Source organism: Haplochromis burtoni, unplaced genomic scaffold (assembly GCF_018398535.1).
Source record: "Haplochromis burtoni strain Fernald_Lab_line unplaced genomic scaffold, NCSU_Asbu1 Contig_63, whole genome shotgun sequence".
NCBI lineage: Eukaryota > Metazoa > Chordata > Actinopteri > Cichliformes > Cichlidae > Haplochromis > Haplochromis burtoni.
The window spans coordinates 2,066,202-2,091,986 of NW_024582424.1; the positions used below are offsets into that span (position 1 = coordinate 2,066,202).

Genomic DNA, 25,785 nt, shown 5'->3' on the forward strand with positions numbered 1-25,785 from the left:
GGGGGGGGAATGCAACTTTATCTAAGCAGAATTAACATCTACTCAGTTGTAGCTGCAGGATTCATTTTACAGCTGAGTCAATGCTAAATTAAAATCTGCAAGTCACATAACATTCAACATTTCCCCTGCATGAGGAGCAGCTTTTCACTGTGTAAAAACCAGCGGGTTAAAGAGGCAATCAAAGAGTGTTTGATCCTGGTGATCTGTAGTGCAGGCTTCTGGGTGACCCACGTATCACATTGCCCGTAAAGGCGGTCGCCATCCGGCCCCATGCCACCTCAGACCGCATAAAAGCAGCTCCAGCCTAAAGGGATCTGTCTTACCTGAACTCAGAAATATGAAGGTTATAGTGACTTCATTTCATGTATATTTAATACTGTTTTCCATTTAAGTGTGTCTGTGTGTCACCAGAAAATGTGGTTCCAGAGACATTTATAGAAGGAGGAATCACTACAAAGGCAATTTTGAGGACAAATCCTTTAGTTTTTAACTATGAAAGATGCAGTCACAAAGCTTGTGAGTTTAATTACGATATAAATAAAAAGGCTCAGTTTGGAAATGGGTGTGAGCTGACCTATTAGTACTGAGTAAAGATCACCATTAGTGTCAGTCCTCATGTCCCATTTAGGGTGGACCCAGGCTCCATCCCATTTTACACTCCTACATTAATTGGGATTTTTAATGCAGTATGTAACTCCCTTTGTCAAGAGTGATTTCATATGCAAACACACACTATTGCAGTTGATGTGGTCTCTAGGATTGATCTCTTTCAATAGAGTAGCTATTTTTTTTCTGTTTCTGTGGATTTGACAAAAATCGTTCAGTATGTACACGCGTAAGCCGATAACAGAAAATCTGCATTTCTGCATGTTCTCCCTGTGAGTGTGCCTCCCACACAAGTACAGGGAGAACATGCGCTCTGTCTTAGCCCTGTGTTGGACAGGCCTGGGTGTACACATGTCCTGTGATAGCTTGTATTGGCTCCACAGTGTGACCGTAACTTTGATAAGAAAATAGATGGATGGACGACTTCAACTGGCACACACAAAGGCAACCACATTATTCAAGAAAGCAAAAAAAAAAGAATAAAAAATGGCATAAAACTGGTTGTAATTTAGGTGTCAGATAAAAGTTAAACCTGTGACCAGGAGTGGAAAATGACAGAGTGTTGGTTTTTTGGTTGTGAACCCACTATTTAATGCAGAATGTGGGGGTAAATGGAGTTGGCTCTGGACAAAAGTGAACCTTGATCCCTTGAAGTCCAGACAACCAAACCTTATCCCCACAGCTTTAGAGGCCATGTGATGTAAGTGGCAGTGCAAACATTGATTACAATGGCATTTCTTCAAATCAAAATAGTGTGAATGTAAAACAAAGTGTAAGAAGAAAGTAAAGAAATAGGCTTTATTTCTTCTCTTGGATATCATTTGCAATAATATATGATATATAACTTCAAATATACGATATATTTGTAGTTCGATAGTTCCCATCCTCTTTCAGCTCCACCTTCACCTTCCTGGTCTTGAAATGGTGCATTCAAGTCCAGGATGGTGAAGGTGGTGAAAGCGCACCAGCTTTCACATGTGTTAACCACCACAATATTCATGCTAAAAGTGGTTTTGTGTAATAAGCTTAACTTTTGCAAAAACTTTGTTGTGGTCACCTATCTTTTCATACTGCTAAACCAGAAGTGTAATAATATATTGTTTGATGTATTATCTGATCCGGCTCAGAAGAAAGAAAATAGTTCCTGTGGTGATGCAGTGTTTAGCTCTGTTGCATCACAGCCTAATGGTTTGGACCTGTTGGCTGGCTGTGGCCTGTCTGCTTGAGGGTTGTATGTTCTCGCTGTGCCTGTATGAGTTGTCCCTGGGTGCTCCAGCTTCCTACCGCAGCCCAAATACATGCATGTTATGTTAAGTTGTAATTCTAAATATGTTGTTGTAGGTGTGAATATGAGCATGAATGACAGTTGGTCGCGCTGCGTTAGCCCTGTTGGACTAGCAACTACTTGTTGTGTGACAGCTGGAATAGGTTCCAGCTCTGCATGGTCCTGTAACCAAGTAGGTATGTAAAAGGAATAATGTTCCCTGCTAACCACAAGTACTTCTTTCTATGACTTCTTAACATCTTTAAAAAATATAAAGGCAAAAAAAATAAATAAAAGAAAGAGCTGCACAGTAACAGTGAGAATGCCCGAATAATGACAGTTGTTTGGAGTAATCTGTTGTCACTCAGCAAGTAGGGTGTCAGTCACGTTGGGACAGCTGACCAGCTGTCAGTCACTCAGAGAGAAAACACAGATTTCCTCTTCTGTGTAACATTTGTTGCCTCTGGGGAAAACCACTGATCTACACTGAGTTTTGTGTTTTTTTTGTCTTGGCTCCAGCTTCTAAAAGAATGTCTTTACCTCAAGTCTTTACATAAAGTTCTTGTGGTGATATTTTAAGAAGCCCAGCAGACTGGAACTTTATGAATGGCTGCATCTGGCACGCTTTTTCTTACACTGAATGGATGGCAGTGGAACAAAGACATAAGAAGCGAGTTAAAACCAGAGAGGGGGATGATAATCGAACACAAACCATCCCCGCATCACAGATATTTGCCAATTGCAGTTCACATAATGCAGCAATCTGGAAACCTTTTAATCCCCCAACCCCATTCTTTCCCAGCCTATGCATGACCTCTGGGCACTTGAGATTGCAGTGTTTCAAAAAAATGTTGGTGTCATGCTGGACAACTCAGATCCTAAGTGTTTTAAAACTGTGTGATCCTAAATATTTTCACTAACTGTGTGAACAGTCATTGACTCCTTATGGTAAACTTCCAAGTGGAGTTATGTTTCTTACTCTTACTTTAGCCACTACACAGATGGGCGTGTGAGACAGTCGGTTATTAAGCCAGGCAGAAATTAAGCCTACACAAGAGAAGGCAGTATGGGCAGCTCAGCAATTCTTTGGTCTCTGACCAAGAGGAAGTTAAGATAATAACATAATGCATTCCCTGTCATGAGAGAAAATCAAGTCAACTGTAGAAAGTCATTTTGGTTTCCTTGGTTCCAATTACCGTTTTAAAGGATGGTTTGGTAAAACTGGAAAACAAATCTTTTTTGGCCGCCCATTAAAATGTTTGGGTGGTGTAGATGACTTTCAAGATCGCTTGGCAGTCACTGTATACTTCTAAGTAGAATCAGGTCAGGCGAGAACATGAAGAAACTACAAGACAGTGATAGAAAACACTTGCAAACATTATAAAACATTTGAAATGAAACAAATCTTAAAGTTTGCATATGAAATTGTGTTGAAACATCACTGTTGCTGCTTTCTCATCTGATTTTACCTATGCATGAGTAACAGCAAAAAAAGAAAAAGAAAATATATTTAGAGGACCTTCTTATATGGCACCTTTTGAGCAAAGTTTAAATATCTACTGCACAACGTGGGGAAAAGAAAAAAGGCTTCCCCAAAGCACACTCTGCAGCAGGTAGCCATTATCACACTTAATGTTCAACCACAGTCCTCTTCAAACCTGAAGAACATTTGGTTTAATTCAAATAATGAGGCCAATCAGTTCACACCAGCATCTCAAAGAGAAGGCCCTCATTATTCATGATTATCAAAAAGCTGTTTTAATGACTGTGTTGAAACAAAGCGAGTACTCTTTGCCACTGGCTATACTGCTCTACTGCCGAAAAAACATCACGAATGAGAGACAACTCAACTCTAAATGTTGTATGGAAATTTGTATTTCAATAAAGTTAATTAAGCAATAAAGTAAAATAAAAAAAACAAACATTTTTAACATTCATGGGAATAACACAAGCAAACATGTAAGTAACTGCCAGGGTAAAATTGTACTGTGTATTTCTATTATAATGGTGAGAAAAGGAGAAGGAGAAGACCAGCACTGCAAAGCATCTTACACGTGTGAAAGATTTGGTGGAACTTCTGCAAATGCAGGGCAAAACTTTCCAAACAACACTGTGCGTTCAGCTGCTGAATGATTTTAAAGTTTAAGCTTAGATTGAATATACCATTTGTTTTTCATATTTATGCTTTTTTTTTTTTAAGATTTACTTTCTATGTTTATTTTAGATGACACTGAGACATGTCACTATGTACATTTCAGTTATTACCTGGAAAAGTAGGTGTTCAAAAATGCTGGTAGTCTGCGTAAGTCTGTCTTAAGCCATCAAAGGTGCAACTGCCCTCAACACAGTGTTCACATATTTCAATCAAACTCTAGAAAACGGTCGCATGAGATGACAGTGTCGGTGCGTTTAGATCAGGACATCGCCTGATGTGATGTGGCCTTTTCTCACGATGCGTTACTTTCATTCGCAGTCCTGGAAATATTCTATTAAGTCAATGCAAAGGGGTTGCCTGGGAACACGCAGGAGCCCAGACACATGATGCCCCCTCACTATGAACTCACCCGTCAACTTCCTTTTCTTATTCTCACATTGACCCAAATCGGCACAACTGGACACACGCAGACAGCAGGTAAACTGCTTAATGTCGACTGTGTTGGACGTGTGGACCTCCTTCAGAGGGGTGGGGGGCAGGGCTGCAAGTTTAGGGCTGCAGTGCATGTGTGAAAGCAGGCTTTCAAAGAGCATGGCCTCTGCTTTACTTTCATATGCCCCACCCCCACAGAAACATCAGCACTTCCCGCTGTGAGCAAAAACAGCAGCAGGTAATTGAGTCTGACGTGTCTCCCCCAATAAAGCTGACTACACTTTTTATTCAGGAAAAAAGGGGGAAAAAAGAGGAGAAATTATTTATTGCACTAGCACTTTAATTCACTGTAAAAAGTATATAGAAACTTATATTACAGCCCCCCCCCAAAAGAAATACACTGTGTAAAATGCAAATAAAAAAACAGAATGAAACGTCAGAAACTCATATTTATTCACAATAGAACACAAAAAACAAATCAAGGTCACTTAGAGTTTGATGGCTGCAACATGTCCCAATAAAGTTGGTACAGGACCATGTTTATCAATCTGTAGCATACTGTCTTCTTTAAACAGCAGTCTGTAAACATCTGGCAACTGAGGAAACCAGCTGCTACACTTCTGGGAGAGGAGCGTTATCCCAATATCGTCTAATATAGCATTCTACCTGCACAACACTCCCGGGTCGTCTTTATTTTAGTTTTTCCATTTTATGATACTCCAAATGTTTCCAGTTGGTGAAAGAGCTTTTCTATTATGAAGTCATGTTGTTAGAGTACATGCATGCAGTTCTAAAATCTTTGTACATCTTTTAGCATTGATGGTACGTTTCAATAGGCACTAACAGAGATGCAACTTTTTGCACTGAGCGCTGAAAACAAGTTGGATGGTCCCTCTTTAGCCTGGAGACTAAGAGGGCACTGTTTCTGGATTGTGTTCACACATGGCCCCATTTTTTGTTTAATAGAGCATCATCATCTTACATTTGTGTATATCACAGTGAACTGTGTTCACGATTACATCTGGATGTGTTTCTGAGCCCATCCAGTGATTTCCATGACAGAATCCTGCCACGTTTTCAAAATTAGCAAATATTTTTCAAGAAAAAATAAAATGCCTCAGTTTAAACATGTGATATGTTTTCTGTGATCTATTGTAAATAAAATGGGGGTTTATAGGGTTTACACATTGTTACATTTTACACAGCATCCTTGCCTTTTCAGAAATGGGGTTGTGCAAGAATCAGCTGGTGCAGCATGTCTGTATCATAAATAAAGTGTAAGCATTTTTTTTTTTTTAGTTTATTCAGGGATAACGTTTTGCAAATTAGATATAATAGTAAGTTTATGCTTATGTAGTGTGAAGTTGTTTCATATATTACAGTGTAGGATGGTGAATAGTGAGAGCCCAGCACAGGCAGATGACGGACAAAGACCACTCTGTCTCCCTGAAGCTTTGTGGCGGGAAACCAGGAAGACTCCTGTCACTTCCTTGGATAATGGGAACTCTACAGGTGCACTCTAAGTGAATAACGATGATAAGCAAGTGACTAAAGACATCATTTCGGACTTGCATGGCCATCGTTTGTATCTCACAAACAGTGTTAACCCTTTTAACACCAGTCCACTGATGTACATAGTGAGAATCTCGTGAAGTTGAAACAATTTAATTCAAAAGTTATTCCTTCAGTAACACAAAACGATGCATTGAACAAGAAGTCGGTTGATCTCAGCAAGCCCTAAAAATAATATTAAAGATAAAAGGTTCCTTAATAATATTTAGTTTTTCAAAATTGAATTGAAGAAATTAGCAAGTTAGCCTGCAGTAAAGCCTGCAGTAATCGTATGGTTGGTTATTCTTCACCTATATGAAAACTGATTGGTTTGTGAATCCATCTAAATTATTTGTTAAATATGAACTTCTGTTACACACTGAAGTTGATGTGTTTATGTGTTTACCACTGTTTAGCAACATCATAGATCAACCTTTGTGCTCTCATAGTTAAACTAGTTTTAATGTCCCTGCTATATATGTGAGTTATACATATATACATGTACCACTACTACCACATGTATGACGTGTATTCTAATAGAGTTCTTCATTTTTCATTAGTGATTGTACATCACTTTTTCCATGTTTTTTTTTTTTATCTTTTCCCTGCCAACCTATTCAAGACCTCCCAGAATATTTTTGTTCTATGAATATATATACATGACCAACGACCAGGAAGTTATGTTTTCAACACTACCGCATGATGTGAAAACACTGATTGCTGGAAAAGTTCGTCACTGGCGGGGATAATGCTAAGCAGAAATTTTCTGTTTTGACTTGCCAGATTAAATTACAAGGAAAAAGCTGATAACATGTAATACTATGCATTTGCTAATGACTGTTGTCATTTTGAAGAAAAGGTTTCATTACTAATCAGTCAGGCGTCATTCTGAGGGTGTTAAATACTGCCTTTTTTTTTTAAGTTTGTGTGATTTGAACAAAGTGTCATGATACCAGTCCTCACACCTAACACTGTGACAAATCACTTCTCATCAGACTTAAACACGCCAGGTAAACTTAAGCATATTTTTTTCTATGTAAAGTGTCCAAACCACAATCTTTACTTAACCAAGTAATTTGTGTCAGATGCCTTAATCAAATAAAAGTGCTTTAAGTGTTTAAACTGACCCATTGGTGGTGACTAAACCTAATCAGGTAGTTTTAGATGCCTAAATCTAAGAAAATCGTCTTCAGTACCTCAAACTAACCTGTTGGTGAAATGATGATTTAGACCACAGACAGTGCAGACAACCCACCTGCCTGCTTATCCTCTCTTTAAACAAATAATACAATCATCAGTTTTAACTTTATAATAGCCTTATAGACCAAACCAAACCTATTATGAAACCAGCTAATGATAAATAACAAGCAGCATTTATTATTCTATTTGAATTATATCAATTTATTAAAGAAAGTTATAAAGCGGGAATGTGCAAATAATTTTCCCAAGGGGCAACATGAGAAGTTGGTCCGTGTTTTTGTTTCTCTCCCTTGTCTCCTGGCTCCTCCCCGCCTGGGCATTACTTGGTTCCAGGTTTCGACCTTGGCCAACACGCCTGGTTGTAAATTGACTCACCAGCTGCCCATCATCCTTGATTAACCTGCTACTACTTAAGGCGGCGCCTGGGTGATGTTCTTCGCTGGATTGTTTTACTTCAGTTAGTGTAGTCCCGGCTCTCTTTGTGGTTCCTGTTTTCTCTGAATGTGTTTCCCTGGTTTCCTAACGTGTGTTTGCTGTCTGTGTACAGACCTTCCTGGACCCCTTCCTGTTTTCCTTCGGACCCTGTCGAGAAACTGTGAGTGAGAGTCGACCACAGCGAGTTGTGAGCTTCGGATGAGTGAATCACTGATCGTGTGAAGAGGAGTGCTGGATGTGTTTCCCTTCGCCTGGACTTCCCTGGAGCCCCTCTAACTCTCTTCACTGTATATATGTATATATCTGACCTGGTGTCGACATGTAAATAAACTTCCCTTTCATCGTACGATTCAGTTCTGCACTTGGGTCCTGCCTGTTTGACCGTGACACTGGGACTGTTGTGGAGGGCTCAATTCACAACAACAGTCCCAGTTATTCATGTGGCTCACTGGGAAAATAAACTGTCTAACCCTGTTATAAAGTATTAACCACACAATCAACTAAAACATGCTTATTTGTGTCCTATTCAATGATATATAAGTCAGAAAATACAAAAAGACAACCACGTTGAAATGCAAAATTTTTAATAATGATGTTAACATACATTTTCTTCAGAGGTATTTTACATACATTTTTAACATTTGAAAAATAAATCTCCTTTATGTATTTACAGTAAATATTTAAAATCAAATAAAAAAACCCACATATTTAGACATTAAATGTGCACATTTACAGCAGGTTTTACCAAATTAAAAACGAATTATCAGCTTTTATTCCAAAAACAGAACGAGATCTTGCTTTGGAGCATTTTGAATCAAACAACAACGCATTGTAATAAAGGAAATCCCTTAAATATTCAGCACCGTCTCCTTTTCAGCGTAAGCTCATTGTCCATCGCACGTTGTCATGCATTCATCTGTAAATTAACCTTTGATACTCTTCTTTGTTTTGCTTTCAGAATACTTTATTGATGAGATGTAAACAGACAGTGTGACATTCCAGTGGGGATTACTAAAACCACCAAGAACATATAGCGGGATAATCCCGGTGGCCACCTGTGGTTTTCAACAGACATAAAGGTATCATCAAAAGCAGCAGCAAGAAGGTCCAGGATTCAGATGCAAAGGGTCAAATAATCCAAAGCTTCATTACTGTCTCATTGAAAACACACGGCGATGAACTAAGAACCTAAAGCTGATAGCAGATGTTAAGGACAATGTGGGCAAGTGAAGAAGCTTAAAGACAACATAACCTCATTAACCTGAAAATCAACCCTCAGGTAGTTTGGGCCACATAATATCTACACAATAAAAGGGGGAAAAAAAGATTAAGGGCCAAATTATCTTTTGCAAAATGCTAGTTTTGAAAGTTAAAATGAAAGAGACGGTTTCGAGTTTGTTTTCATAATAGAAAGAGGGAGGAAAACATCAGCAGGACATTAAGCATTAAGAAAGCAGTTATAGTTCCCTGGTTGTGACACCCTTTTTTTCTGGGTGTAGCATGTTGACCCCCTTTTTCTTCACTCTCACACTGAGCTGAGATCTGACTACAGCTGAACTCAAATTCAAGCTCAGGGAAAAGTGAGACTCTTCGTAAATTGCTTCCGTAGTCGTGCTCCAGATTCTCTACCGAGTTCTTCAGCTTATTAGCAGAAACACTTTTAGTTCCTGACATAGTCCCAGACAGTGTTAAGTGGCTGTTATCGCATGGCCACTGACACATCTGGGAAAAATCTTTACAGCAACACAGAATGGAGAGAATTTGGGAAATGATTGTATCAGTAACTGCTTTTCACCCCTTTACTGTAAAGCAACTAGTCTCTTAGGAGATGTGGTAGGTAATTGTCACAGTTAAAGCAATCCAGATGCTGTGACGTGCTCTGGCTTTCTGAATTCACTTTCACAATCTAGGAGAGACCCTTGCATCATAATCTGAAGACACTTCCAGGACACTGCTGCCCGGCTGTCGCTGTTTTGGTCGTGTGTGGCTGGAACTAGCCTGCCACATAGCAAGATAGCAAGCAGAGAAAACCTGCTCATTAAAATGTTCGTGAATAGTCCCGGGCGCCATCTATTTCTTGAAAAGGAGGCTGAGAACAAGAGATGGAGAAAAAGAAGCAAATATTGTTTGAACCAGTAAAACATGCATCACATTTATATTTTATAGCTTTCCGTGTAATATTTAGCTGTACTAGAGAAATACAGTTCGATATAGTGTGATGACGCAGAATGAAATACATTAACTTTATATTCAACCCAACAAGTGAGAGGAGGAGGAGTGAAGCATGAAGCTCAAATGCTAGCCAACACACAAATATAAGCAATTGTCAGATACTATTAATGTTTGTAGAGTTAAAGAAGTGCTGCTACAACAGAGGCATCATATATTAAATTAACTATATTTTATGATTTATAAAAACACAGAGAAGTTGATGTTATTATGACAACGCAATCCAAAACACCAACAGTAATCAGGGGACATTTTATTTCACTTATCTGCACCTCTTCTCACTGTGGACAAAGTCTGGAGAAGGTTGCTTTCTCACTGCTGTTTTACATTAGTAGCATACAGGATGTAATATAAATCTGAGCCTCTTTATAGGCAGCAGTCCAACAACCTCAGCTCTTTCTACTGCAGCGCATCAGCCAGAGAAACCACAAAAGACATGCTAGATTTCACTTTTTCAAATGTTTAGAGACAATGTTAAAAACCATTAAAAATCATTTTCCACAACTGATGAGTGCAAATAAAATGATGCCTCTTAATTAATCCTATTTATTAGGTGGAGACAGCAGCTACTCTCTAGCATGTGTGGCCCAGGGCCACTTCTAAGACCGCTGCTGTCAGTGGCTGGACTCCTTTATACCTCTGTGGATTAATATAACCAGCAATATAAGAATACATATTTCATCTAAAAAATGTTCAGGCCTCAGTAGACAGACAGTTGGATGCTGGGAATTATACATAAGTGTTTTTTGTTTTTTTTAAACAGATGATGACGACAAGACGATGATTTAATCCTCCTTAATTGGGTGAAATGGAAATAATGGGGAATAAAAAAAAATCAGTAGATCGACCCACATCTGTCACTGTAGTGGTTTTACAGAACCTACAAATGGGGGAAAAAAACTGCCGAATAAAACTTGAGGCTAAGAGGTTTCAAAGTGCCATAAAACTTTAATCCTGAAATGATTTCCATGCATCGATGTTAAACTTTGATTTGGGGTCACATGGAACAACTTATTTATTAACCGACACAGGACCGGAGACATTGTGTGTCATGTTGGCACCATCTTTACATGGACTACTTGAAAATCTGCTACATATAACTGCACATTTTCTTAAAATTTAAGATCCAAATTCTTACAATTACACTTTTTTTTTTCCTTTTACTACAACTATATGTAAAGAGCGGTTCCACACAAAATTAACTTTAAGCAACTATGATATAAAATATGCTGCTCCATTAACTGCATTATTTCTCTGACTAACCTACAATTTAAAGTTGTTCAGAAGATCGTGGGCTCGAGGTGTGAAGCAACCTACGCTTCCATTTTGGTTGCTCATCTTCATCATCATCAGTAAAAGTCCGGTCAACGGGGATCCCTTCCCAGACCAGATTACGTCCTGCAAAGAGCACAAACTGTTGATACTTCACGTACAGAGAAACATACAGGCTATTAGAGTCTAATTTCATTTCTTTTTAGAATTACATGGGTGGCTACATTACAAAAGCCTAAATTCTTCAGCTTTATGGCTTACACTCATACTCTGTCAGTGTCACTTTTGGTGCATTTTTGGCAGTTCCAGGGCAAATTACCCCAGATTACCACTGTTAACCCCAGAGGACTCCACACCTTCAGAGGTGTGATCTTTATCGGTAATTAAGATCTGGCATTCCTAACAATCTTGGTCACGCTACAATAGTTTATATACAGAAGGAAAAACACACCTGTTTGCCCTTCAACACTGCTGCTAGCCCATTCAAACGCAAAGATCGACAGATTGAGGCACCACGTAAGAACAAAGACATACTTGCGCTGAACTGATTAAGAGCTAAAACTCAGTACTGTAATGGTAATGTTACTGCAGATTCAGTATTTACAGTTACCTTAATGAAGGAGGTGTGGAGGCTGGTATTAGAGACCCATTATTCCTTTCCCTCAGAGGAGTCACATGTGTGCCCCTCAGGTGACATGCTTTTCTTTAACATCCCTTTATTCTCCCACTGTCTCTATCGCTCTTATCTTCAAGTTATCTCATTGTGAGCGATTCTTCCTATGGTGTCAGATGCTAAAACTCGAGGTCAAAGAGAGCCTCCAGCTCTGCTCAACATGGAAACACAGCCTGAGGCACAGAGGTCAACAGGGGGCAAATACGTCAAAGGGGGAATGTTTGATCTGATGCCACGTGTGTGTGGACTCACCTGGAGTAATATCAGTGAGGTGTTTCATTATGTGTATGTTTCATGTTCATGGATCGGCGTAAAGGTGTCTATGAATTAATCGGTTGTTGTGGTTACGAATCTAATGCTAGCAGAGATTGACACGAGCATACGGCTTTTTTCCACCACTGTGCTTTCGGCCAAGAGAAAAAACGCCCAAAGACTTTGGAAACACACCCATAATGTTAAAATGCTGTATTACATAAAGGCACATGTAGGTAAAAGCCTGGAGATGTCACTGACAAGCTGAAAATACAAGAAAGCATTATAAGACTCTTTTGGGCCGCAAACAACCGACTGTGTGAGCCAAGCCCCACACGGGCTAATCTACCTCCTCCATCCATCTTCACTGAAGCCAAGACGGGACACAGAGCACAGAGCAGAGGGTGCATGTGCATGTGTTTGCGATTGAGAGCACAGAAAATAAGAGCCAAGCAACACAATCTGCTGAACGACATCAATGTGTTTTTCAACTGTATTCTCTCGGGGTGGTTTGAGTTTGGCTGCAACCACAAACAAAACCATTGATACAGTGATCTAGGTTTTCTCAGTAGATTGCAGCACTACAGTACAGGGGGGTATGACTCAGATGTGACGTTACTCCAGCACTGCGAGACGCAGGAAGGTGAAGACCACCTAATGGCCAGCAGTGCTGAAGCAATCTCAACAGACTTGTGTGGGTTTATGACTCAAGTGTTTCCCAGAACCCTTCGACCAGAGGGTATGCGCTCTGCTTATGTGTGCTTTTAAGTTTATGTTCAACCCCTCACCCCCTTGCTTACGTACTCACTTACATTCAACTGTCAACTTTATTGGACAGTAAAATCGGCGAGAGGAAAGCGAAAACTCAAGGGCTTCACTTTGGTCCGCATCATTAGAAAATAAGATCGTGACCTATTACGTCAGAATACTGGGAAAGGGTGTAAATTTGCCATGTTCAATACTTGCACAACCTGCTCCAAGACATGCTGCATGTGTTTTTGAGCAGCTACTGGAACACAAGATTGTTTTGAGAAAAGCTGAAACAGCTTGTTTATACTTGTTGGAATACTGAAAAACCATTGCATTGGGCAAGATGGATTTGGGCTATGGATCATTCCCCCATGTTATTACATACCCCATTAACCTCCCTGTGAGTAGGAAAGGTTGGTGGTTGTCTGGTGACTGTATTAAATTTTTATGCATTCTGTGTCAGTAGTTGTGGCGAATAACTGGTCACTCAGAGGTTGAGCGTACAGCAGTCTCATCCTCGGGGAAACCACTTTTGATTGGGACTGTTGTTCCCTCTGACACAAGCAAACACACCCATAAACACAGACACACACACCTGTAATGAGGATAGTTGGCTCCAGAGAGGGTTGGATGCTCTGACTGGTCTCCTCTCCTCTGTCCGGACTGCCTTCACCTTGAGTTGTGAGATTGTCACTGAAAGAATTTACAGAAGACGAAGTGTTTCCTGTAACGCCCACAAACTGAATCCTGAGTCAGACAAGTGGATATGCTTTAGAAACTACAGCAGAGTATCTCATTTTACTCTGCTTTTGAGTACTCATCTTTCACTGTTAAATATTACTGACCACAAAGGACAGTGGTGCAGCCAGATATGTGAGCAGAAACTATGAGTAAAATCTTCCATGCTCTGCACCCTGTAGTGGCCTGTAATGATGAAAGCTATTTAACAAGCCTGACTAAAAACAAGTCAGCCAAAGCCAGAGGTGTGGCAAGCACACATGTGGCTCTGACAGCACTTTGTTGAGTTTCTTAGAAAACAAAACTTGCAATGTGGATGTAAAACAAAAGACAGGAACGTTTTGATTGATTCTATGTTTGGCCAAAATCTAAATACATAATTCCACGTATTTACAACACAGCGCACAGGGAGAGTACCCCTTTCAGGTGAAGGCTGCTCCACTGAAAATCAAAGGGTGAAATCATTTTAAACTGACTGAAAACTTTACTGGACATTACCAGACTAGGACCTACTTGTTACTGGTTAACGTGTAACTACAGAAATTGACTGAATGTACAAAAACCTGTCAATCAATAGAAAATTAGCATTTTGTTTTAGAATGAATGATTATTATTTTAAACAATCACCTGATGATACTGGTTTCTGAAATTTAAAAAAGGATGTCTGTTTTTGTCCATCTTAGATTAAAAGTTAAATGAACTGTGGCTTATTCAAAACCAATCGTCAAAATTCTACGAATAGCTTTTTAGTTGCCTCTATTCAAATGTGCATTTTAGGACATTAGTTGATACACAGGTAAAACCCTTCTATGGACATAACATACAACATTCAGTTGTTTCTGTCCTTAAATTGGACTTTTAAGGCAGATAACACTATAACAGCACTCGAAGCAGACCTTTGTACACCCTCCTCGTCGCTCGGATGGTCGTCCGAGTTTCGAAGCCTTTTGACAGCCTCCTGCAGACCTCTGATCTTGGCCTTCTTCTCGTTCAGCACCATGACAAAACGTGAGTACAGTTCCCTCTCTAACGCTTCCTTTTTCTGAACCTGATGTTTGAGCCTGGTGAGAAAAACACGTTCATATGACAACAATATTCTGCGTGGAGGTTTCATGCTCTTGTCGGCTATCTGATAGTAATTTGCAAAGGTGAATGACGCTAATCCCAAAAGTCCTGTGTGAACCTCATGCTGTACTCTGAAAAGAAATCAACAAGCGAATAAACAACAGCACATTTTATTTTAATTTTACATGCCAGGCATTAATAAAATTGAAGACATGTGAATCACTTGAAGTAATTTCCGAGAAATTACAAACCCAGCTCGCAATAATGGGTGGATCCCACAATATTCTCAGATGGGCGACCAGTGATGATGTCATACTGGGTGATTTTTGTGGATATAAACAAGCTGGCAACTTAAAGAGAAAAAGGAGTGTGCATGCAGACAAAGCAATCAACAATAAATACCAGCCCAGAACATCTTAAGAAAATTATGAGATTCTGTTGAATTATTTCTCTCATTATCCTTACTGTCCGAGTATTCGCTGGTGATCCTGCTTCAATTTACAGTTTTGCTCCAACAATTGTGAGTTTTCTGTCTCCAGATCTGTGCTGCGCTTTAGGGACTGTCCAATCATCTCACAGGTCAGCTCCAGAGGGTCTGGAGATGGCTGGAGCTCCACAGAGCCCAAGTGCACCTGAAACAAGGAGGAAAAGAAGCTCAGCGACAGAAAGTGAAATGAGACAGCAAGACAAAGTTTGGTTTGCAAGGCATTGGAGAAGATATACTCAGTCTTTCTTCCTCTGCACTGAGAAGTAACTTCCACTTGCCTCCCTTTGAGGGCAACCAACAAACAGGACAGGTTTACAACTACCTCTGAAGTACCTGGGGATCCTCTGCTAGAAGTTAGGAGTGACCTGAGAAAGTCGCATCTGGCATCAAAATCATGACTACGAAAATGATCCATCACTAGCTTCCAGAATCAGTTCACTGTGAAAAAGCTTCACACTTCTATCACTACAATGAGTCTACAGTACAACGTACCACAAATATTACATAAGATTTTCTCTGAAGCAGGAGAGTTTTTTTCAGATGATGAGGAGTGTCCTTCTGTCTGGGAGAAACAGAAGATGAATTCACTGGTCACCTGCAAAGTATGCGAGGGGAGAGCAAAGTTTCCTCTCTGTTGGTTTTTGTCGGTGAGTCTTTGGAATCGCAGGCAGGCTTCATATGTAATAAAACATTCCTCATTTGGATTGCATCTTGGCTCTTAGTCACAGGCCAGGGCTGAGGCAAAAAGCAGTGAGCAAAGAAATCGAGAAATTCTAACTTTTAGGTGATGTGTCGTTTTTTTTAAAGAGGAAAATGTTATCCTAATTAACAATAGAAACCATGTTTAATACGGTTCATATCATATAGCTGTATTATCTTTGCTTGTTACCTTGGAGATGTTTCCATTAACACACCTACACATAAGTACTCCTCATAAAGAACTGAAAAACCAGAAGGTAATGAGGTGTTAAATCTTCACTTAGCTACGTGAGGTCGCAGACCCACTGCAATAAAGCCACCATCTTCAAAAGCTCTCATAAAATACTTGTCATTTTTGTCCTGGGCTGATTCTGTCCTGGCAGGCCACACACCTGTTTTCTCCTTTTCTGTTGAACCTGAACATGTGTTACTGAGCAGACAGTGGCTTCATATTGCCCCCAGTTTTATATCCTAAGCACTACTGTGCCCTGGTGCCTTTCGTTCAGTTTCAAAACTTTCTGTCTTCTCTTTTCTCTTCTTCCATGGAAGTATTTCACACTCCCATCAGCACCAGCTGTACTCTGTGTTCAGTAGTGGTTGAATGTGGTCTCTTAGGGCCTTGAACACTAACTGTTAATGGCTGTTACAAAACTCTGACAATAACAAAGACATTTTATAGGAACAGGGCAAACTAGGCATGTTCTACAAAGCATGTTCGGCTAGCTTGAGAAAACCTAAGATCCCAGTCAGAAGAAAGTGCCATCAAGATGGTAGTTATCAGCTTTCTTTGCTAACCTGGAGTTTCTTTGTTAGGCTCCATGTGCACTCACATTAATTATAACGCATTGTTTGACTGAGGCTGCAAATAAGGCGAGCAACCAGGCCTAATGCGGCAGAAAAACATTCATTTATAATAATAATAATAATAAACACTTAATAGCACGCAGTGTGATCAGCTCTGACTCTGTCCCATTGTTACATGTTCCAAGAACACGTAGGAATTGCTTTAATTTGTTGCCAAACCAAAGTGAAATGAATTCTGTTGCTTGATTTAATTCTGGGTGGTAAATTGCTTACAAATGAAACTGATCAGTTTTCTGATCCGTGACCTAGTAGCTGTAATTCCAGCAGTGTAAAAAAAAAAACTGCAGCTGTTTATGACTAAACACTAAAACTCTTACATTTTCTGCTTGACCATCTGAACATGAATGCATGCAAACAAGAGTGTACTCAACTTTCCTCGCTGACCCATCTCACTTTGTAGTCAAACCCTCTGGACTACTTTTTAAAGCAGGAAGTACAACATCAAAGCAGAGGCCCTTTCATAAAATGACCAAAACACAGACGTTATACATTAAACATGACAGGAACATCAGTGAGTACACCCCAGTGAAATATCACTTAAATATAAATCGGCTCCAGCGTGTATCGCCTATCAATAACAACAGTAGAATATTTCCTTATTGAAAGACAAATAGAACATCATTTAATGTTATGCAAAATTATGCTTCATATAGTCTAACATAACACTGACATAAAATGGCCCCAAAACACTACATTTTTCTCAGTTTTGGGCCTTGGACTTGGAAGGGTGTTTGTCTCTGTACATCCATATCAAGGCTCCATCAGTGGGCAAAACTTCACAAATATGGAAAAGACTACAAGGAGATTGATGACTACCAAAAAATCCGTGGCAGCAGTAATCAAGCCATGTAAGCCAGCTGAGTGTAGGCATGGAGTTCCATTTACCCCGCCTGCGTCTTATTTGGTAATTTGTTTGGATTGTTATAAGCTTTGCCAGTTTACACTTGGCACACTGCTCTCCTCTGGTGTCTGCGTGGTCTGGTAGATGCTGATTTCCAGACTATGTTAACGCACAGCTGTTTTCTGCCTGCGATGGCCTGACGACAGTTCTCCAGGGTGGACCCTCCCTCTTGTGCTGCGATGGCTGGCATAAACTCAAGCACTGTCAAACCATCTGGTTCTGTGACTGCACTATTAAATTAAAGCATTATTAAATGATTAGATTTCAAAATCTTGTTCAACTTTACACTTGTATTCTGTATTACTGGTGACTGTCACACACAAGGAGCTCTTTCAATATCATTTGGCAATACATTTATTATACAGTGATAATTATTTAACTTGCACACGTTTTGGGAGTAAAACTGTAATGCATAAGTTCAGCTTCGTCAGCGTCCATGTCGACAGTGCTCAGGCTGATCACAACAAATGGAATCAGGACTCAGAGAAGACCACCCGGATACTATTCCCAAGAACTCATAAAAAAGTGGAGCAACACCGGTGATCCAGTGCAGCCTCTTCTAGCAGGGGGAACTTGTGTGAGCATTAGAATTTATCAACAAGTTGACATAGCTGTGATTCAGTTATTGTGCAAGTTAAAGTCCACTGTTAAGATCAAACAGTGAGATGTGTGTAGATAGAGTAAGAATGGGAATTTTTCTGCAAAATGTGAATGTTAACAGAGGGAAGTGATAAAGAGCCACTGTGACGATGTACCAACTTGTATAGTATGACAGGGTACATGCAGACGTGGTCAAAATTTTACACTAATGGGCATCATGGGCATAAATGTCATGGTAATTTGGGGCTTTTCATGATTTATTGGTTCCTTTTTCAGGGTAGAATGAATGTACAGGATACATTTTCAATGACTTCAAAAAAACAAGAATTGAGCGCACAAGCTTGAATTTATTTTGGATTTTCTCTAATCTACACAATATCCCTTAGCAAGTTGCACACAGACCAGATGCTTTTGGTAGCCATCAACAAGTTTCTGGCATAATTCTGGCTGGATGTTTGATCACTATTCTTGGCAGAATTAGTAAACTTCAGTTAAATGGGTTTGTTTCCTGGCATTGGCCCAGTCTTTAAGCCTAGTACACACATTTTCAATAAACATACAGTCGGGGCTTTGGTAGGCGATTCCAGAAGCTTACAAGAGTTGATCTTTAACAACTGCAGATTCCAAGATCATCAGTTCAAACAATTGTACGTGCATATTATTGATTGTGATGTGGAAAAAGAAGAGTTTGAAAAAATCATTCAAAGCCCAGATAACTGACAGCAAGTAAAGACAGAAGGGAAGTTTGAGAAAAGATCAAACTCCTCCTTGACTTAGACTCTAGAGGAAAGGCTCCCGCAATACATCAGCTCCATGATAACAGATAAGATAAAGGCTCTGTTGAGTAATCTAATATTTTTATGTTGTGTTATGTTATGCTGAAGAATGTTGTCCCCTAGATTTTCTCTCAATCTATAATAATGCTGAACTTCATCTTCGATGTTTTAGACACGGACTCACAAATCTTCCTAACCAACATGTCAACATTGTATTACCCTAATAAGACACTAGACAGAGACATCTAAAGTGCTGGAAGAACAACCTTTATTTACAGGATTAACTTTAGAAATGGAACTCAGCTGCTGTTTATTTATTCTCCTCCTTTTTTTAAATACCAAAGGTAGTGTTTTTTCACTGTCTTTAGTCAAAGGTTATCTGAGAAGACCCACTGCAGTAAACACATCACCAAATATTTAACATTACTCTATGGAAGTCATAAGAAGTATTGTACACTAAACAGGTATAAATATGAAAATGCAGTGAAGCAAGATACAAATATCTACATATCAGTGACAGACAGAAAGAAATATTTCTGTAAGTGATCAACGTTAAAACACAGCAATGGACAAGAAGTGCTTTTTTTTCTTATTTTCTTGAGCTTGGGCTCCTCTCCTGGGAAACAGAGATAAAGTTAAAGGTCAGTCTGCACACTGCTGCCAGCCACTGCAAAGATGTGGGAGGTCAGACTGTTTGTCTGTGATGCACAACCCACTACCACATTTTTGTTGCTGAACTGAAACAACACTAAAATAAGCAAACTGCTCACAGCAGTAGTTTCAGCCTCTAACAATATTCAATATATGTCTTATAACACTTAACTTTCTGGACAGAGAGACACGGATAAATTCACTCAAATTAAATGAGATGCTTCATACAGCTAGTTTCTTCTGACATTGCAAGCGATGAATAATCTATATACTGTGGATGTACAATCTTCTTCTATGTATGCAAATTTGTCCAACATTTCAATGTGGTCCAGTGTGTGTGGTCTACGTGTTTGTTTATGTTAGTCTGTGTGAGTGTGTGTATGTCTCCAGCTTGCAAACCGGACCATAAGGTCAAATGTTGACATAGGTGTGGAGGACAAAGCCAGAAGAACACAGTCCCACTGGAAATGATACCATAACACACTGTGGCCACAGAGGACTGAAAGCTTTCCATGTCACTCCATCTGGCACACCGCTGGAGATCTAAAAGGTAACAACTGGTGACCAATGATACGAAGAAATGCAATGCAAGGCAAATGCGCTCATGTTTATCTAAATCCTAATAAAAACACAGTGAACATGTCCCTGATAAAAGTTTTTTTTTTATTCTTTATCTGGAAATAACTATTGTGTCTTAGTTAAGTGAGTGGGTGATCACTGAGCACACAATACAAAGAGACAGTGTACAAGAGTGGGCACGGACACTGACGTCTGGGCATCGAAGCAGAGATCCGTTTGTCCCATCGGTTCCCTTATCCGCTCTGCAGAGGCGTAAGGCCAGATAGAGTCCAGGAAGTGGAGGGCGAAAGCAATGAGTCCATCCCGATAAGACACACTTTCACATACGCGGCAAGGACGATGTGGCGCAGAACTAACTGGAGTGCAGATACCATAGGAAAATACTTAATGGTCACTTTGGGTTGCAGCAGAACAGGAACAGTCGTTCTAAGCACTGATTGTCATTCAAATTGTAGAGGGTACAACTACAAACCTGACTACGATTGCAGAAAGCTGCAGGTGGCACCGGCAGGAGAAACGTGTTGGTGGATCAGACTCTTCTGTGTGGTCGGTGTTCAAATCTGGCTTCCAGCTGTGCCACAATTTCCCAGACTTCAATGGGACTGCAAAAGCTAAAGATGCAACCAATTTGTCCTCATTTTTGCTATTTGGTGTTTGAGTCAGTGCACTTTTTGTTTGTTTTTTTGTGTGTTTGTTTTTAAACTCAAACCACAATAAAAGCATTTGGCCAACTTCGTGGCAATGAAAAATTTGCAATTACAAAAATGAATTTAGGGAATTCTCTGCTCTAGCCAAACACTTCTATTGTTAACGTTGTATACAATGATGCAGCGCTATGACAAACCCATTATGTACACACACATACAAAAAATTATCAGTTATCCAGGGGCTTCCTGTGATTTTCTAAAACCTGTCACTTTCACTTTAGGTCGTATTTCAGCGCCAGCCTCGAAGCACCGGGATTTGGACCGTAATTTTTGACAGCTGACAGAAGATGATTGAAGCCACAAGCGAACGAATGGGACACAGATGTGTCCATGTTTTCTGTTTGTCAAATAAAAGTTATCGAGTATTTCACTGGGGACTCAAGCAGTGCAGCTTGACACCAACCACAAATTTCACTGGAGGAGCCTAAGTTCTGTTATTCTGTAGTATAAATTTATCCATTATGTACTTGAACATGACAGATTAAAATTGTCAGCAAATCATGTACATGATCATTTTTTAAGAGATGGGTACTTGGAATGAAAATCTGAATTCCAAATTAGAAAGACGATCCTGTAAATGACCAAAAGTGAAAGCTTCATAGATAAAAAAGATAACAATAAGTTAACCATAGTAATTCTTCCATAGTTAATCAGCCATTCATTAGCAATTTTTACACAGCTGTTTGTGTGCTTGACTTAAGTTGTCCTTGGCTTTATGTTCAAAGATTTTTAGTATTTTTTTATTATTATGTATCTTTTGTCATTGAGAAGCTTACAGCTATATCTGAAGAAGAAGCAGCAGGCCTAAAAAACTATCTAGACTAGATTAGAAATATTGGAAATTTATGTCCTTAAGAATCATTTTAAAAAATATCCAGTGGAGATCTGACACAGGGCCTGAAAGATGCATTTACCAATTGCCAAAACACCAATATATAAAGAGGAGATCATGAGAGAGGTACAACAGTGAGTGCCCACAGCCATCTGTAAAACATGTTGGAGGCTCTGTCGTGGTTTGGGGCAACATTTCAGCCAGTGCAGTGGTGTTGAGGAACACTGAAAAATACTGTGAGATTTTGATTCACTGCGCAATAACATTTGTAAACCACCTGATTAGCAACAGCTTCATTTTTCCAGCATGAGAATGATCCCAAACACACTGCCACAGAGGAGGACCATCAGTAATTGATTGGCCTCCCCAGAGCCTGGACCTCAAGATTATTGAATCAGTGTGACATCATGTCGGCAGAGAACAGAGAAAAAGGCAGCCAACATCCAAAGAAGAGCTTTGCATTTCCTTCAAGAAGCCTCTCTACTTCAAGATTAGGTTTCAAATTTTCCTTTTTGATAAAGCATGTGGTTAGGGCTGGATCAAGTGACCCTGAATTCTCCCTTAGTCGTGTTGCAGCTTGCTGGGGACTTCCCACGATAGACTGAGCGCTTCTTCTTCACACACCTCTTTTCGTTCACTACGTGTTTATGCACCATTTTGCATTTAACCATTAGTTATTATTAATCTCTGGCTCTCTTCCACAGTGTATATTCTATCCTGTCCCTTGAAATGGAATTGAATTAAAAACTACTACACTACCACTACTACTACATGTAACACACACTCCTATTTGTAAACGTTCACTGCATGTACAAGCTTAGCGTGAGAAAATGTCTTTGCGTGGAGAACTTTTAAATGAAGTTGTTAAAAAATGTAGTTTCTTATGATATAAAATAGAGGCTGTGAAGAGATCAATCTAATAAAAATGGAAACAACTTACTGTAGCACAGAAATGCAGCTGACTCAGGCAGGTATAAAATACACTAAAATCGTAAAAACAAAAATCACACTCTTAGATGACAGTAAATTAACAAGTGACCTATCCAAAATCTTAGGTTTGTGGATTTAACACATTTGCAGAAGACTTAAGTTAGAGTTCAGTGCTGGATTTTTGACAGATGTGTACTTAAACAGACATTAAGGAGGAGATTATGTCTAATTTATGTGTGTAAAACACCTGCTTAGCTGTAGTTTAACATGAAACAGCCGACTGTATTCATCATTACATCGTCTGAGGTCATAATCATAAAATATTAACGTCATGTCAAATCTACCACCTGTTGAGTCTCCACCTTCTTTTCTTCTCTTTCTAAAGGAAACTTGCACCCTCAAATTAGCCGCGAGAAATATGTTAAACTTTTTAACCTCTGACATATAAATAATGGGGGCAGTACGAAGGGAGATTAGGAAAAAATACTATGAATAGAAGGCGAAAGAATAAAATGGGAATTTGGTCATGATGGGTTTTCTTCTGCACATTGTGAAGATAACTGCAACCATGGAGAATTGATAATATTTTTTTTTAAAGTATACAGAGGACTGCGCAATTTTAGGCAACTGCCAATCATTTTCTGTGGTCCTGCAAGAATCCTGCATGAATTAATTCCAGTAGCCATTTTACACCTGGAATCCAGCACTGAATTTTTCTCTACAGACGCAGGTACATGTAGGAACGCAAATGTCTGATGTAGATCATACACAGCAGCTCCCTCACCTCCATCTTTAAACAACGTCCCGAACTGATTTACCCAAAAGATCACGTTTGAAAACAGCTGGTGACTTAATGAAGTGTAATGAGGCATTTTTAATGGAGAGCATAAGGTGTTACAATAATCGAGGCATCTTAAAGTATGTGTAAATTACTGTTAACATCAGTAACGTACTGTGTATGTTCTCAGTCATCCAGGTCATGGTAAAGAAAAGCGACTTGACTTCTTTAAGTTTCTTGAAGAAGTGAAAGGTTATTGCAGGACCTAGTATCCTTACTACATCCACAATAATAATAAGCAAGACATTGTTAATTATGTTTTGGTTTTGGATTTTAAAACTGAGCTACATGTGTATTTCTGTGTCTGAATGAGCAACCACTTGCTCAACAGCTTTGTCAAGTGTGGTACGCAAAGGCTGATGGCCTCAGAGCCTTTTTTTTTTAACCAACAGTATGTCTGTACATGTTTGGACATGGACACATGCATGCAAATGGCCCTGTTGCCCACAATAATAGAGATAAAGAAAGCCAAGAGGATCTGAAGAGAGAAAAGGGGTCTAATCAACTGTCTTTTAAAATGGCTGGATGAGGATGGCCCTCTCCATAAATCTGGGTTTTATGGTTACTACAGTGTTCCTAACCTCCTGGGGTTCTTCCTCTGCCAGCACAGCATTACAAGATCCCAAGGTAAGCTCCTCAGAGGCAGAATCTCACAGTTTGAAAAAAATAACATCAAAATCAACCGCCATGGCCTGCGCTTCATCGAGCGTGTCATTCCTGCCTGCCTGAGCAAAGCATACAACATGTGTTTCTAAACTTTTTCAGTATTTGTCAGTGACTGTTGCATAAATTTAACATTGCAACAGTGTGAGCCATAATTATCTTTCCTTGTAACAAACCTTTAGTGAGAAGCCTTTTTCTCGTTTTCCAGCTACAGCCATTACACCACTAACTAATAACACTACCTTTGGATGACTGGTAACAAACTGCACTGAGTACTTCCTGTCTGTAGCCTGAAGGCCACCAAGCCTTTCTGATTCTCCTTTAATGTGGGGAAACTATAAACCTTATCTTTTCAACGGTCCCTTGTAAAAACCAAAAAGAAAGAAAAAAAGGAAAATCAAGAAAACTTCCTTTCGATTTTGTTGTGTGTTGTTAGATGTCCTCAGGGAACAGTGACAAGAGGGGAGTCCATGATGCTGTGGAAGATGGAGTACTGATAATACATCATGTTTTACTCAGTACACATTGTGCCACTCATCCATAAGATTGGGGTCTATCGTTGAGCCCCATCACTGAGGCCTGTGCTTCAAAGCTACAGGCAAGGAAAATTACAACTGCTGCACTTTTTACACTTGTGCCACATCCATTCAATGCATGAAACAGCAGCATTTTCTCTTCATTTGCTAAGGACATTTAGGCTGAAAACAACCCTGCATTAAAATATTTATCCCCGTGTCAGGAAGACTACATAAAAGACTGACATCTCATCAACCGTCATTCAAAACAAGCTCTCTTTTTACTTGCTTTCACAGAACGAAGGGTAGTTTAGTGCGGCACTTGCTCAAGTTAAGCAATTAGTTCCTGCCTCACTATGAAAGATATATTGATTCCAAGATTTCCAGACCATAGTCAATGTAAAAGATGGATATAGCTTTTGTGTCTTTAAAAAGTGAAGCCAACATCGAAAAGTCTTAAACAAACCAGCATGCATGTGATCGGCCACCAGGGGGTGTTTCCTGTGGTTGCAAAAAGTTTTTCAATTCCACAGAAGCTTATATTTAAGGATGAGGGTATGCTCTTTGGTTCTTAGCCAACAAATATCCTGTTCATTCCTCCCATGTCTGTCTTTTCCATTTAACAAAAATCCGGCTGCTTCATCATTAGTCTCTTAATAGGTGGAGACACAACCTTGAAAAAGCTTTCTGTGAGTTTTAGCATTCATCTTTTAAAACCTATCATTTATGTAAGGCAAGACCCAAGGGCTAATGTAAAGACAGGCTAGGAACCTTCTCTTATGTAACATCCAAAGCATCAGCTGTCTTTTCAAAAACCTATTGTCCATATTGCTTGACATTGCTTGAGTGTTTACTGTAACCATCTGCAAACTAGTCAACTTGCAGTTTACATTATTGTCTTCAATACTGCCAGAAACAGGTTTTGTAAAGGTCACTGCAACCTTAACCACTAAATTCTTATTAGTTTATCGGTGACTCAAGATTCATTTTAAAACATACTTTTTACAAAAACCTTATCCTGATTTATCTCTAACCTGGTTACGTACTCATTTTCTATGCTTAGCACTTTGCACCATACAGGGAGTGCAGAATTATTAGGCAAATGAGTATTTTGTCCACAT

General features: G+C 39.5%; 1 protein-coding gene across 3 annotated transcripts in view; it reads right to left on the reverse strand.

Annotated features, from left to right (window-relative positions):
- Positions 1 to 8,210: 8,210 nt before the first annotated feature.
- LOC102305559 (DNA repair protein XRCC4) overlaps positions 8,211 to 25,785 on the reverse strand; it is a 34,697-nt gene continuing 17,122 nt past the window's right edge. The window contains exons 4-8 of one of the 3 annotated variants that reach the window (XM_042221244.1): positions 15,088 to 15,254; positions 14,454 to 14,618; positions 13,415 to 13,512; positions 11,190 to 11,270; positions 8,211 to 9,732 (exon numbers count right to left, since the gene is read on the reverse strand). In XM_042221244.1, coding sequence (XP_042077178.1) covers positions 9,494 to 9,732; positions 11,190 to 11,270; positions 13,415 to 13,512; positions 14,454 to 14,618; positions 15,088 to 15,254 — 750 coding nt within the window. In that variant the 3' untranslated portion in view covers positions 8,211 to 9,493. Of the gene's footprint in view, positions 9,733 to 11,135; positions 11,271 to 13,414; positions 13,513 to 14,453; positions 14,619 to 15,087; positions 15,255 to 25,785 lie in introns of all 3 variants that reach the window. The other 2 variants (XM_005922884.2, XM_005922885.2) reach the window with 2 other exon arrangements.